The sequence below is a fragment of the Parasteatoda tepidariorum genome, chromosome 3 (assembly GCF_982258835.1).
Source record: "Parasteatoda tepidariorum strain Cologne lab strain chromosome 3, Ptep-v5.0, whole genome shotgun sequence".
Lineage (NCBI taxonomy): Eukaryota > Metazoa > Arthropoda > Arachnida > Araneae > Theridiidae > Parasteatoda > Parasteatoda tepidariorum.
This window is the reverse complement of record NC_141757.1, coordinates 115,412,738-115,427,464: the sequence shown is the minus strand read 5'-3', so window position 1 is coordinate 115,427,464 and position 14,727 is coordinate 115,412,738. Positions and strand designations below refer to the sequence as shown.

The window sequence follows — 14,727 nt, the reverse complement described above, 5'->3', positions numbered from 1 at the left end:
TGCTATGTATTATATTTACTCCTACTATTGAATAGAAATAAACATTTAATACAGACATAGATAAAAGACTTTGTAATTAATTTAAAAAAAGGGAGTTCTAAATAAATAAAAAAAAAACAATTTTAAAACAAAATTTTTTTCTCTCTATAAATGAGGCTAGCTTGATTATGTATTAGTAATACGTATTTAAATATTCAAGAAAGCAATAATCAGTGCAAAAATGTTATTTCAATAGGAATTTTCCAAAATTGCACAAAAACCAGAATTTTTACTAAACCAGTATACCACGAGAAACTGGCAAAATCCAGTAGGGTTTAGCTTTTATGTCAAGGAGTGATAATGGCAGTTTCTTGATATTTTTTTCTACTTAAAATCATTTTGCATGCAATGCAACAAGTTAATCAATAATGTTAAATTTATCTATAACATATAAAAAAATAAATAAATAAAAGATCTACAATAGAATAACTTATCATACCTTGAGGAGTGCCATGAAGAATATTAACTGTAACAGATCTATGAGTTTCATTTTGCGGGCTAATAACCATCGCATATAAGCTACCACGGCGAGCAATATCATCAATGGTCTGTGTTAAGAGAGCTTCATCTTTTAAAAACAGCATATCAACAACAATTCCAATTTCTTTCACTCTAGCTTCAACTGACTCTGCATAAACCCTAAAATATATCAGTAAATTTTTATTCAAGAATATTTTAATCAAAATTTTCTTGAAATAAACATCAATTTTCCCAAAAAGATATAAAATGAGATCAATTTTCCTCCATAAAAGGAGTGTAGTTTTCACCTGTGATTTTTATTTACAACAATTATTTCACATTCATTAGGCTTGGGAAAACCTCCAGTAGGCATTCTTGGGGGTGGACCACTCGGAAAGTTCATAGACCTGCAAAAATTAATAAAGTTAAATTATAAAAAGCTGAATAATAGCAAAACTTTTATTAATACAAACAAATATTGTTTGTAATACTGAATTATTTGGAAAACCAGCTTGTTATTAATGTGAAAAAAAAAAAAAACACTAGATGAATTTTATATATTAAAGATTAACATTTAATTCACAGCATACTACGTTACTAATTCTGCATTCTAAAACTATGTGCTGCCAGTTATACTCAAAACTTGCTCATTCACAACTTAGCTTTGATACTGTTTAACTCTGGAATAAAATCATTTGAACTGAACTCGAGAGTGCTGACAAAAAAAAACAACCTTTCTTTAAGCACACATGGCCAAGTAAGCACACTTAATAATATTTTCCATTACAGTAAAACTCTGATTATATCAATTCACACAATTTTCAGGGGTACGACTGAAAAAGATGTAAATTTTTCTTAGCATACAAATTTAATACTACCTTTCTGATTGCAACAAACCTCTTCTAAATACAAAGCAGCAGGACACTTAATTAATAAAACAAGCAGTTAAATAATAATTTTTTTTCCTTCTTCATAGTTGAAAGAAGAATAAAAATATTTTGACAATTTTTTTTTACAGGGATAATTGTTTAGGTAACAAAACATAAAAATGAAAATAGAGCAAGGCAGAAATAAGAACAAGGTGCGTAGCCAAATTTTTCAACAAGAAATAAGCATCTTTTAAGCACTTTAAAAAAAATATATAATTAGGCAGGGTTGGCAAGTTTTTGATAATTGACGGTTTTAACCACCATGTCAAAAAAAAACTTTTCACAATTGTCAAAAATTATAAATCATTTAAAATGAATGGCATTTTCATATGCTACGGACCCACGGTATGCCGAAATAGATTGGGGTTGAATTATTGAGAAAACGTTGAATAGAACAATGTGAACAGTGTCTTTTTGGCACAATACGTGGCGAAAATCATTATGGTACAGGGAAAATAAAGAACTTTTTAAAAACACCCAATGAAAAAAAGCACCTTTAAGGGCTTTTATAAAACAAAAATCAAAAATAAGCACTTTTTAAAAACGCTACGCACTCTGAAGAAAAAGCACAGTTGCCAACATAATAAAAAAAAATGCATGGAAAAACCATTGTAGCTGAAAAGCAAATCAGGGCAGAATAGATTTCAAAGGCAATGCAGGCAGAACTAAGCTAATTTACTATAAAATTAGCAATTAAATAAATGAAACAAGACACAAGGGCATCAAGATGAACATTCATTACGGAAATTAAATTTATACCTGATATCTAACAGTGTGAGGCAATTAATAATTTGCCCTTAAATCAAAATTTTAGATTAATTCTATTTTGCCCAACATAACAAAGGGCGGATTGACAAAATGCCGTTTGCCCCAATGATTTAGAAACATTCAAAATGAAGGATGGATATTTTAGCAATTTCACAGAAAAGAGAGAAAAACCGTAAAGTAACCAGTTGGCAGTAAAGATTATTACGAGAGAAAATGATTGGTATTTAGTAAGCTTATCAAGGACTGAATCAACAATCGAAGGATTAAGTCTGCGACCAGCAAAAAGTGAGAAATTTAATTCGTAATTAGAGAAGTCAGAACAGAGGTTTTGTCTAACCTCAGCTATGACTTCTCTTTAAATAAATTTTATTTTCACCTATTTTTTGCTGCTAACAGAAGATATAACCCTTCTACAGATAATTTAGCCTTCAAGAATCGACAGAAACAAATAAGAAAAACTCAGGACAGGAAATAAAGTTGTTTACCTTAAAAGAGGAAGTTTTTTTTAAAAATTTAAATATTGGTTCATAGTAAAAAATGTAACAGTTATATTTCCTTTCAATGCGCTTTTAAGGTTGCAACTTCTAAAATATTAATTGGAAAAAAATACAACTAAGTAGGTAAAAACTATTATTCTTAAGCTTTAACAAATTATTACCGAGCATTAAAAGAATCACCACCAGGTCCAGAAAAGTGATCAAATCCACCAGGGCCTTCAGACCTAGGTTTGTCCATGAAACGTTCCCGAGAATCATCCCCATAAAAAGGCCTTCCTGTATCCCTCCTATCGTCTCTCTTCATAAAACCGCTATAAGAATACCAGTTAAAAATTATGGAAAGTATCATTCTTACAATATCAATTAGTGATGTAATAAATATTTGATTACTATTAGGTATTCAGCTCATTTGCAGTATGTTCAGCCAAGTATTTTTTGGAAAAATATTTAAAAATATATTATTTTTGGAATTTTAATCAATAAAATAAAGAACAATCTAAAATAGTATTTTTACTATAAATTATCTGATATAGTTTTTACACATATCAGATAAGTTTCAAAATTCACGTGTTTGCAAATATATGTTCCGGAAGACAAATGGAAAAGTGAAATTTCAAGAAATGAAACTAGATTATTTTATCCTGATTTTATTCAACAATTCTAATTCAAGAATTGAAAACATATTTTTTTGTTTCTTTCTTCATTAAAGTGCAGCTTTTAAATGAAGATTTTACTGTTTTACTGAAAGATTTTATTGTTTTTCAATGTTGATTTTAGCTGCTTATAGCGTTTTTCCATTTTGATTTATTTTAATTAAATTCTGGTTTTCATTCTTGTTTAACTCAAGTTTCGTACTTATATAAGATTTTTTTCCCTATAAATAACGCAAATAGGCGGTAACAAAAAAGCTGTGATTTTCAGTGTAAAGTTATATTTTAAGAGATTAGGAAATTTTTCTTTCTCTTTTCCTATTAACTTTTCCTTTTATCAGCCTTTTTATTAAGACAAAACATTTTTTAAAGAGCGTTTCCAAAGAATATTATTCTTTCCTTTTCACTCTATCTAAAAATACAGCAATGTAAAAAAGTTAATTTCAGATTTTTAGAATTAAATTAAAAAAAAAAAATTAAGATTGATTATTGCTTTGGTGTTGATTATTGCTTCTTTATCTAGTTTTGTCAAGGTTTTTATATTTTTTCTTCATTTTTTATTAAAAATACAGTATAATTAAAAAACAGAGATGTTCAGGACTTTTAAAATTTTCTTTCGAAAATGAAGATAGATTTTTTATTTTGTTTTGTATCTAATCTTTTTTCTTTTCTTTCTTTGGTATTTTCATAACAGCACAGCACTTTTAAAAACATTTCTGATAGACTATATTTTTCTTAACGTTTTATCAATACTTTTATTCAGAAAATACTATTTTTAACATTCAAGTTAGCTTAATTAAAATTTCTTTTTTCTTTTTGAAAATAGTTTTTAGTTTCTTTTTATGTATCTTAAATATTCATAACGGATATCTATTATATTTGTTTTCCTTTACCCCACACTTGTAATACAGCTAAGTTTTTATTAATTGTCAATAATGACGAAACTTATTTATATATATAAAAAAAATATTTAGTGATGATTTAAAAAAAATTTTTTTTTTTGCAACTCGGCCGATATTTATGGTTGAATATAGGTAATTCGACCAAATCTCTATTCGTTACATCCCCAATATCAATTTAATTAAAACTGGCAGTAAAATACTTTACAACTGGATATCTCCCTCTAAAAAACACAGTAGCACATACCGTTACCAAATGAAGTATTAGATCTTTGATCTATATATATGATCTTTTCCATACATCATTTCTCTCCGAACACTTTTATTTTAAACATTAGTAACATTGGCCTTAATACCTTACTTATTCCCATGGGAAATATTTTTCTCTCTTCTGCGGATCACTTGTTAGTGGCTACTGTACTGGACTATGGGGCCAGTGGTTGTGCGTTCGAATCCCACCATAGGCATGGATGCAACTTTCTCTCTGTGTTCAATTCTTGTATTTTAAAGAAAACGTAAAATTTAAAGTCTAATAGAAACCCTCTTAATTGCCACATCGTAATAAAAGTGTGTGCAAAAACAAAAGCTTTTTTAAGAAAGAAAAAGCTAAATAGAAACCAGAACTGCACTTAATTTTTAAATGAAAGATTTAAAGCTAAAAATATAAGTTCAATCTTTTTTTACATACCCTTATTTTTAGAAAATAGTGACTATAAAAGAATATCCTTCATTAGATATGTCATAATTAAAATGATAAAGAAAAGTTAAAAAAAAAGTTAAAGAGAAAAAAAATTGTTCTTAGTTCTGAAATACAATTTTAATGTTGAAAAATCACAGTTTTCTATGGTACCGGTTACCTGTCTTACAATACAGGAAAAAGAGACAACAAAAGAGTAAAATCTATTAAAAACGTTTGATTAAAATGCTGCACTATAATTAATACAGAAAAACAAGCAAAAATTGAAACAAAAAAAAAAAAAAAAAAACAAAAAAAAAAAGAAAAAGTTCTCAATTATTAAAACTTCTAAGTTCTGAATTTAAAAAGTTTTTGACTTAATATGCGTAAAAACAATTTCTAATAATGCATAGTAAAAATTATAATTTTAGATAATCATAGCTGCCAACATGAATAGGGAAAAATCCAGTAGATTTTACGAAATAATATAAATTTCTTGATACTTGTTACAAAATGTGCGAAATATTTTATACATAGGGAATTTTATGGATTTTTAGTCATCAAAATAAAAACTGAAATATTTTCCAATTATGATTAACATTAAATGAATTTGAAACGTTATGTATTATGCTTACTCTTAATTTTAATTAGTAATAGGTTAGTCTTTTATTAATTACTTAATTTTAATTAATCAAAGATAGGTAACTAATTTTTATAAATAAGGCTCGTTTCTTTATGCATTAGTAAAACTTGTTTAAATATTAAAGCAAGCAATAATCTGCTCAAAAATTCGATTTCAATAGGGATTTTTTAAGGGAACTTTCTTAATTGTAGGGAATTTTCTAAAATGTACAAAAACAAGGAGATTTTTTATTAAACCAGTAGAAACTGGCAAAATCCAGTAGTCTACTGGAAAATCCAGTAGAGTTGGCAGCTATGGATAATTCTTCATTAAATCTCTTCAAATTTCCCCCCCAAAAAACTCTGTTGAAAAATACTTTTCCAAATAATATTTATTTGGCCAACCGAATATTCGGCAAAAGTATCGAATATTCCTTACTTCCCAACTATTCACCACTAATTACATAAAAAATTTGACAACTAAATACCGCTGACATTTTTGTAAAATGAGTAAGATCAGATATATTTATGGAAATTTTTTTCATAAAAGTTCAAAGTATATGTGAAAATCATATAAATAAAAAAATTACATATAATGAATATAGAAAGAAATTGTTTTTACTAAAGTATAAAACCATACCTATCCTCTTTTTTAAATCTATCATTAAAACGATCATCAGACCCTCGCAACGGAGATCTATCTCTCAACATAGGAGGTTCATCTCTACCAAAAAAGTCCCTGAAATGTAAAGATATATGAAAAATTGATATCATTTATGGTTTTCAATTTAATAAGCTTATTCCGCTCACTCAGAGCTTTTTAAAGATACATTTCTTGTCATTAAAATCTAGAAAAACTACTCATAATATTAAAATCTAAAAAACAAATTGAAACTTTAGTTAAAACATAAAGCTTTAATTAAAACACAGAATATAAAAAAGTTACAATTAAAATTAATTTCCTTAATACTATTTTGCTAAAAAAAAATTACCATCAATAAAACGAAACCAAGCAATTATTTTAAATGCTTACAATTACTTTTAAAAAAGAAAAAACAATCTTCAATTTGATTATATCTTTAACCAGATGAAACGGTTCAAATCATTTTTAAAGTTTTCAACACTTTTATTTAAAAAAAAAGAAGGGAGAGGAACAAAATTCCATTTGAATTGAAATTTTGCAGCTTTTATTAACAGCATAAAGGATGCTGATCTAAAAACATAACAGCTACAAACTCATAGCAATTATAATAGCTTTTTCAGTAGAAAGCATTATTTTACAACATAGCTACTTTGATTTAAGAATGTATGTAACAATAATATTTAGATATAAAAATGTATAGAGAAAATTAAAATGAAAATTTTTTGTTCAAGAAGAAAAATTTAAATTAACCTATTATTGCGATCTCTGTTTGGTGGAGATGGTCTTCTACCACGCCCAAATGGAGGTCTTCGTCCTCGACTCGAGTCTAGAAATTAAAATTTTATTGAACAAGTGGTATGTAATAGCTTTTGTGACTAGAAAACAAATTTTAGGATATTATTATTGAACCTTTAAAACATTAGCTACATAAGTTAAAGTAAGTAAACTATGTTTAGCTATCAGATGTTAAAGTTTTCCAAGAAATTACAGAATCTATCTTTAGCAAGTTTTTTAGGAATCCAAAAAAACTTGAATCTGGGCATCCAAAAAAAAAGTTATTTTTGAAAACATTGATTTTGAATGCAAATAAATCTGAAACGTGTTTGAAGAATGGAAAGTGGGAAAATAATTAAACAAAAAACAAGATGCAGAAAATGCAATTAGATTCAATCAAAAATAAAATCAATCCTACCAAATTACCAATTAAAAATAAGTAAATTTGTTCTTAAATTCATTATAAAAAATTTAGAGTTGCAATTTATCATGGTGTATAAGTTGACTTAATAAAGTTTAAAATCTGTTGATCATGAAATATTGACGAATCATAAACAGTGTAATAAATGTGAATCTCATTGGTTTCAATTACACTTTTCAAAAACTATTTTTAATACATTTTATACAATTAATTTTGCCTTTAATATTCATATACTTACTATCATCACATTTTCTTTAAAAATTAAGGTTTTTTTTACTTTAGATACTTACTTTAAATTTGTATTAAAAAAAAATGTGAATAAAAAAAATTAAGATAATGTATTTAAAAAAATATAACACAATGAAAATTTTACATTATAAAGCTACAATTTTAAAGATTTCAGAGCATCATCTGTGACGGACTCAATAACGTCAGTAGCGTAATTATAAGGATCCAGTTTGCAATGGATTCTACTTCAGCCTCATTTGCTGAGCCCTTCATAAACTCATCTTCACTCCCATTCAAAGAATCTGAAATTCCACACTTTTTAAAAATTTTTATAATAAAATTAAAAATCTTCATATTTGTTTTTTTCAGTGATGGACTCATATAAATGATATACCAGAAAGTTGTCACCTTGTAATAAAAAAAATAGAGAGTAGACAGATACACTAGGAGATTCAGCAATACTATGCTTTTTATTTACTATGAATTTTATCAGGAAATGCTCCTATGTATCAATGAGATTGCGAATTTTGTCAATGCTCAAATGTGATGTGTGTGAGCAAAAAAATTTTTTATGCTCCAAATTCATTAAAGAATTCCAGTGTACACAAGTATGTAACAGAAAAAAAAAAACATTAGTTAACATTAAAAAGAAAAGTTAGATTGTGTTTTAGTCTTTATAACAAAGACACTACGAAAGTGTCTGCCACAGTTCTGAAAAAAAAAAGACAAACTATATTGATAAAATAGATGTAACATCTTGAAAAAAAAAAAAATTCATTACAATGATAGTAAAATAAGTATGGAAAAGTACAACATTATTTCAGTTTAAACGAGTGTAAGAAAACTAATCTACAACTACATATCAAACCTATATTAAATAAAATATTTCTACATTTTTGTAAATCAATATTAAAGAATAAGAAATGAACACATTTAATTGCACAATACAGTACAGAACCTGTTATCCGGAAATCAGAAAACCAAAAAACCGGAACGAAATTCAATAAATTTTCCAGCCATTAAAAAAAAATTTTTTTTCTCCTCATAAGATTTTACGATTTTTCTTTCTTATTTTAAAAATGTTTACCTTACCATCATTTTAGAAATAACCATTAATGTTATCTTCATCGTGTTTTCTTATTTTTAAGATTATTTCCAAATTTTTTTTGTTGTTGGGTTTAATAGTTTAACAATAAAAAAAAAAATCGGCTTTTCGTAGCGATTCAGAAAACCGGAAAAATCAGTTATCCGGAATAGCGATGGTCCCGACCATTCCGGATAATCGGTTCCCTACTGTACATTACATAAAACATCTCACCAAATCTGCGATCATCCATTTCATCATTCATTCCTCCTCTATCATTATCCATATTACCATATCTTCTGGACTCGTTCATATCCATCTTGCTGCCCGCGTCATTATCTCGACCACGAAAACTCATTTTAGCTAAAAATTTAAATTTGTAAAAATAAGTACAAACACATTGGTCTAAACATAAAATTTTGATATAGTCATTGGATTTAAAATACATCATAATTTTTCAACATTAAAACAGGCATATCATATTCACTAAAAGAGGTTAGTATAAATAAGACATCAACAAATTATAATTTATTGTAAGTCAGGAATAAAACGACTGACTTGATATGCAAAACTGACTAAACCATTGTTTTAAATTAAATATGAATCAATGTAAAAGCGAGTATACCTTAAGTTAAGATAAATAAATATCTCTAATAGATGTGATATAATTGGGTATAATATGAAAAAAGCACAACTACTTCCACTTACTAAGAATAACATTTACCTTTTAGTTTAATTGATAAACTGAGTTTTAAATATGTTTACTAAATTCATAAACTTCGGTAAAACAACAATATAAATTATTTCCAAAGGAACTAGACTAATACAATTCCAACTTGGCGAGTAACGACTTATAACAAGACACTTCGTTTGATGCTTTTACTTGTTGTTAGAAATCAGGTTCGCAGAAAATGCTGTTTACTAGTTAAATTTAGTAGGAATAACACGATCTGTGACGTATGCTGTAGTATACCCAATTCCACAACAAAATTTAATTTCGAATGTTTTAAAAACCACGGATCGAGAAAGAAATTGTAATTCATGCTCTAATTATTTTTAATGTTACCGTATTTTATGTATGTAAACACGTTTTGCTGCAGGTTTATATTTCTCTGGTAATGCTCTTAACATGAGATGCATTTATATAGAATGCTGAAAAATATACATTTCATTGAGAATATCATTGCGATGAAATAATAGTATAATAAGAACACCAAGAAAGCAAACTTAGAACTCAAATATATTTAAATGAAAATGATCAGTCAATGACAGTTGATATCGTAAAATATTTAGAAAAAAAAGAATAAACAATGAGAAGAGGTTAGTTCAAAAATCATGCTTCAAAGAAAAAAAAAACAATCACTAAGAAGTCATACTAAATCAAAATGCTTACCTGGTTGATTAATTTATATACAAAGGTGATAGTTAGTTATAAATTATTGTAATTTAAATGTTAAAGGCCGGCACTGTGTCATTAGGACTTACTTTTTAAAAGTTAAAAACAATGGAGTCTACGCTTTTTCATCGATAGGATAAAAATAACGATTAAAATTATTGTTGCTGTTGCTGTGAGGGATTCCTAATGCATAGGAACTATTTTTACTGCATAAAGTTAACACAGCTTTTAGTAGTACTTTTAGTAGTACTTTTAGCATGTACTTTATCACCCTTTTATGTTGAATTGACTCGGGAATTTAGGGAGTATTAACGCTGCATATGTTTGCTAAACTTCCGATCATCGTCGAAAAGAATCTGATTCGTGAGTTTTTCGCGGGAAAGTATGTATCGCCGAACAGGTTCTAATATATTCTGAACAGAGATCAGAGGTGCGGCATCCACATACAACGAGAATGGCCCATTGAGATAAATGTTCACTGGTTGTAAAAGAAAAAAAAAAAAAAATCACATGGGAATGAGAGTCTGATTGATGAAATATTTTTAATCGTTCCGAATGGTTACTAATACCGATTAGTTAATCTTTATACATTTCTATAAGATTTAAAAAAAAAAAGTAGAATAAACTGGGCACTGAGGAAGCTCCATATTGCATGCGACTCCACTTGACTTAAATTTATTCAACACTGTTGAATTTTTGAAACGCTTTGCATCATATTATTGTCTAATTTGCTGCAGTTTTCATAGAATGCTATGAAATGAATTTTCTTGATGCATACAAATTTATTAATGAAACAAGTTTCAAATGAATTTCTCAATGGAAAAATTTGCAAAAAATTCACATATTGTCTTCCTTCATTTTTATATGCATGCACTTAACGTAGCATTGTTTTGACTAAAAACTGCTTCTTAAAAATTTTGAGTTAATATTTTTTGACATATGCGGGTATTTTTTAAAGAATTGAAGACCATTTTTTAATCTTATTCAAGTTTCAAAATGAGTTCCTCATTGCAAAAAGTAATAAAAAAAAGGAAAGAAATCGCAAATTGTCTTCCTTTTCGTCAATTACACTAATGATCTTAACACATTATTGTTTGGTGTAAGCAAATCTTTCTTAAAATTTTTGATTACTTATACACATGATTGCTTGACATGATTGATGAATTTTGATTACTTGACACATATGGGTACTTTTGGAAAAATTGAGGCTTAATTTGTAATTTGAAACAAATGTCAAATAATTTCCTCATTGCAAAAAAGTATTAAAAATTCGCAATATATCTTTCATACTGTTAACTTTATTAATGCTCTGAAAGTAACATTGTTTGGACAAAAAACTGCTTCTTAAAAATTTTGAGTGCTTTTTTCTGGACACATATGGGTATTTTTGAAAAAATCTGACACTTTCTTTATAGTTTGAAAAGGGTTTAAAAAAGTTTCAAATGAATTCCTCATTGCAAAAAATAATTAAAAATTCGCAATTTATTCTTCTTTATGTTAATTATATTAATGCTTTTAGCATAGCATGGTTCGGAATAAACAAATACTTCTTAAAATTTTGTTCTTTTATTTCTTAAGATCTATGCGTATTTTTGAAAATTTTGTCTCTTACTTTGCAATCTGAAACAAGTTACAAATGAATTCCTCATTTCCAAAAGTTATAAAAAAATTCATGAAGTGTCCTACAATATGTTAACTATAAGCATGCTCTTAACGTACAATTGTTTGAAGTAAGCAAATCCTTCTTAAAAATTTTGAGTATTTATTTCTTAAGACATGGGTATTTTTTGAAAGAATTGACGCTCACTTTGTAATGAGAAAAAAAGTTTCAAATGATTCTCAAATTGCAAAAAATTCTAATGAATTCGTAAAATTAACTCCATTCTGTTTTGAAAATGTATTTTTTATCTGACACAAGTTTCAAATAATATTCTTATTGCAAAAAATTATAAGAAATTCGCAAAGTGTCCTCTGTCATGTTATTGATAAATATGTTCATACCGCGAGTAAACAAATACTTCTTAAAAATTTCGAGCACCTTATTTCTTGACACATAATGTATTTTTGAAAAAAAGTGACGTTCACTAAAATTTGAAACAAGTTTCAAACGAAATACTAATTTCAAAAAATTATAAAAAAAATTCACTAAGTGTCTTTCGTTATGTTAACCATATACCTGCTCTAAACGTGGCATGGTTTAGATTAAACAAATGCTTCGTTTAACACTTATTTTTCACATAATTTTGATGTTGTTGTTAATTTACGTCGCACTAGAGCTTCACAATGGGCTATTGGCGACGGTCTGGGAAACATCCCGGAGGATGATCCGAAGACATGCCATCATTTGATCCTCTGCGGAGGGGATGGCACCCCCGCTTCGGTAGCCCGACGACCTTACACATAATTTTGAAAAATTTGACTCTTACTTTGTAATCTGTAGAAAGTGTGAAATGAATTTCTCATTGGAAAAAGTTTCAAAAAATTTACAAAATGTCCTCCCATTATGTAGTATTGTTTGTAGTATTATTTGAACGTAGTATTGTTTGAATTGAAAATTGCTTCTTAACAATTTTGGTTATGTATTCCTTCACATCAGTCTGTATTTTTAAAAAAATTGAAGCTTACTTTTGAATCTAAAAAAAGTTTTAAAAACATTCCTAATCGCAAAGAATTTTAAAAAATTCACAAAATTGCCTCCTTTTTTTAAACTATGTGTATGCCCTGTGGGGAAATTAGTTACAGACCATGTCAACTGTCATCTATGAAAAGGTACCCCGACATAGAGTCGAGTTAACATGTCTTACATACTAGTGAATTGTATTGTAATTTTGTAGTGGTAGACACGCTACAGTACTCCCCCACCAGAATTATAGCTATGATAGAATTCGATGAATGGATGCCACTAGTTGATTCATTGCTGTTTTGTGCGTAGCCGGGAGAGCTGTATTAAGATCACCGTATTTTTTGAGTGCTGAATGGGAGAGGTGTATTAACTTCACGGTTGTAGTCGCTCCTGTGTTGCCGTTAGCAGTCGAGTGTATGCAAGCCAACGTTGTGTGTGATCGAGATGAGACTGAGTAGCAACAGCGTGAGGAGGTGGATAATGTCGCAAGTAGCAAGTCAACTATTCAATGTGGACCATCCAACGAAGTAGGCGTTACTGCCGATGTAGGCGTATCCAGATCAAAGTGGGCGTTTTTTTTTTGCCAAGGTAGGCGTGTTCACATCACGTCCGAAGGTCACCAATGTGGGGAAATTAGTTACAGACCATGTCAACTGTCATCTATGAAAAGGTACCCCGACATAGAGTCGAGTTAACATGTCTTATATACTAGTGAATTGTATTGTAATTTTGTAGTGGTAGACACGCTACATGCCCTATTACGTAGCATGGTTTGGACTAAACAAATGCTTCTTCAAAATTTTGGTTATTTATTTCTTCACATCCATAGGTATTTTTCAAACATTAGAAGGTTTCTTGACCATGCCATCATGCCAACATCTAAACTACGCCATATTAAGTGCATATATATGGTTAACACAATGGAGGACACTATATAATTTTTTTCCATTTTTTTGCAATGAGTAATTCATTTGAAACTTGCTTCAGATTTCAAAGTTAACGTCACTTGTTTTCAACTTTTTTTCTGAAATAACCATAATTTTCAAGAAGAAATAAGTACTCAAAATTTTATTGAAGGATTTGTTTACTCACGGTATGAGCGTGTTTATCGATAACAAAATAGAAGACAATTTGCAAATTTTTTGTAATGAGAAATTGATTTTAAACTTGTTTTAGATAAAAAGTAAGTGTCAAATTTTTTAAAAATACCCCTAGTTGGAAAAAAATAAATATTCAAAAATTTTAAGAAGCACCCATAAAGAAAATAAACTCCATTATGTTATATATAACTAACATAATGGAGTCTCTTTTACGAGTTTAAAAAAAAAAATTGCAATGTGAAAATCATTTGAAACTTTTTCAGATTACTAAGTGAGCGCCATTTCTTTAAGAAATACTGTGTGCTATAAGTACTCAAATGTACTATAAGTACTCAAAATGTAAGTACTCAAGTAAATGTATTATAAGTACTCAAAATTTTTAAGAAGGATTTGTTTACTCCAAACAATACTGCGTTGAAAGCATATTTATAGTAAACATTTTGGAGGACACTTTGGGAATCTTTTATAATTTTTGGATACGAGGAATTCATTTGAAACTTGTTTTGGATTACATAGTAAGCGTCACATTTTTCTACCCCACAAATTAGAAGAATTAATTACTTAAAATATTTCAGAAGCAATATAAATATTTAGTGCAAACCATCCTACGTTAAGAGCATATTGTTAACATAATGGTGGGCACTAAGTGAATTTTTATAATTTTTTGCAAAGAGAAATGCATTTGAAATTTATTTCAAGTCAAAGAGTGAGTGCCATTTTTTTCAAAAATACCAATATTTTTCACGTTATAAGTACTCAAAATTTTTAAGAAGGACTTGTTTACTCACATTAAGAGCGTATATGAATAATTAACGTAATGAAGGACAATTTGCGATTTTAAAAATTTTTTTTTTACAGTGAGAAAACAATTTTGAACTTTTTACAGATCATAAAGTGATCGTCAATTTTTTCAAAAATAC

The 14,727-nt window shown here is 28.1% G+C and overlaps 1 protein-coding gene across 5 annotated transcripts in view; it reads right to left on the bottom strand.

Annotated features, from left to right (window-relative positions):
- The window catches only part of Neos (nuclear receptor coactivator protein neosin), a 29,754-nt gene extending 19,378 nt beyond the window's left edge, over positions 1-10,376 (bottom strand). The window contains exons 1-7 of one of the 5 annotated variants that reach the window (XM_043048105.3): positions 10,082-10,376; positions 8,923-9,051; positions 6,932-7,007; positions 6,179-6,277; positions 2,854-3,003; positions 807-905; positions 479-678 (exon numbers count right to left, since the gene is read on the bottom strand). In XM_043048105.3, the coding sequence (XP_042904039.1) occupies positions 479-678; positions 807-905; positions 2,854-3,003; positions 6,179-6,277; positions 6,932-7,007; positions 8,923-9,046 (748 nt within the window). In that variant the 5' untranslated portion in view covers positions 9,047-9,051; positions 10,082-10,376. The remainder of the gene's footprint in view (positions 1-478; positions 679-806; positions 906-2,853; positions 3,004-6,178; positions 6,278-6,931; positions 7,008-8,922; positions 9,052-10,081) is intronic. The other 4 variants (XM_071184489.2, XM_071184492.2, XM_043048106.3 and 1 more) reach the window with 4 other exon arrangements.
- Positions 10,377-14,727: the final 4,351 nt, after the last annotated feature.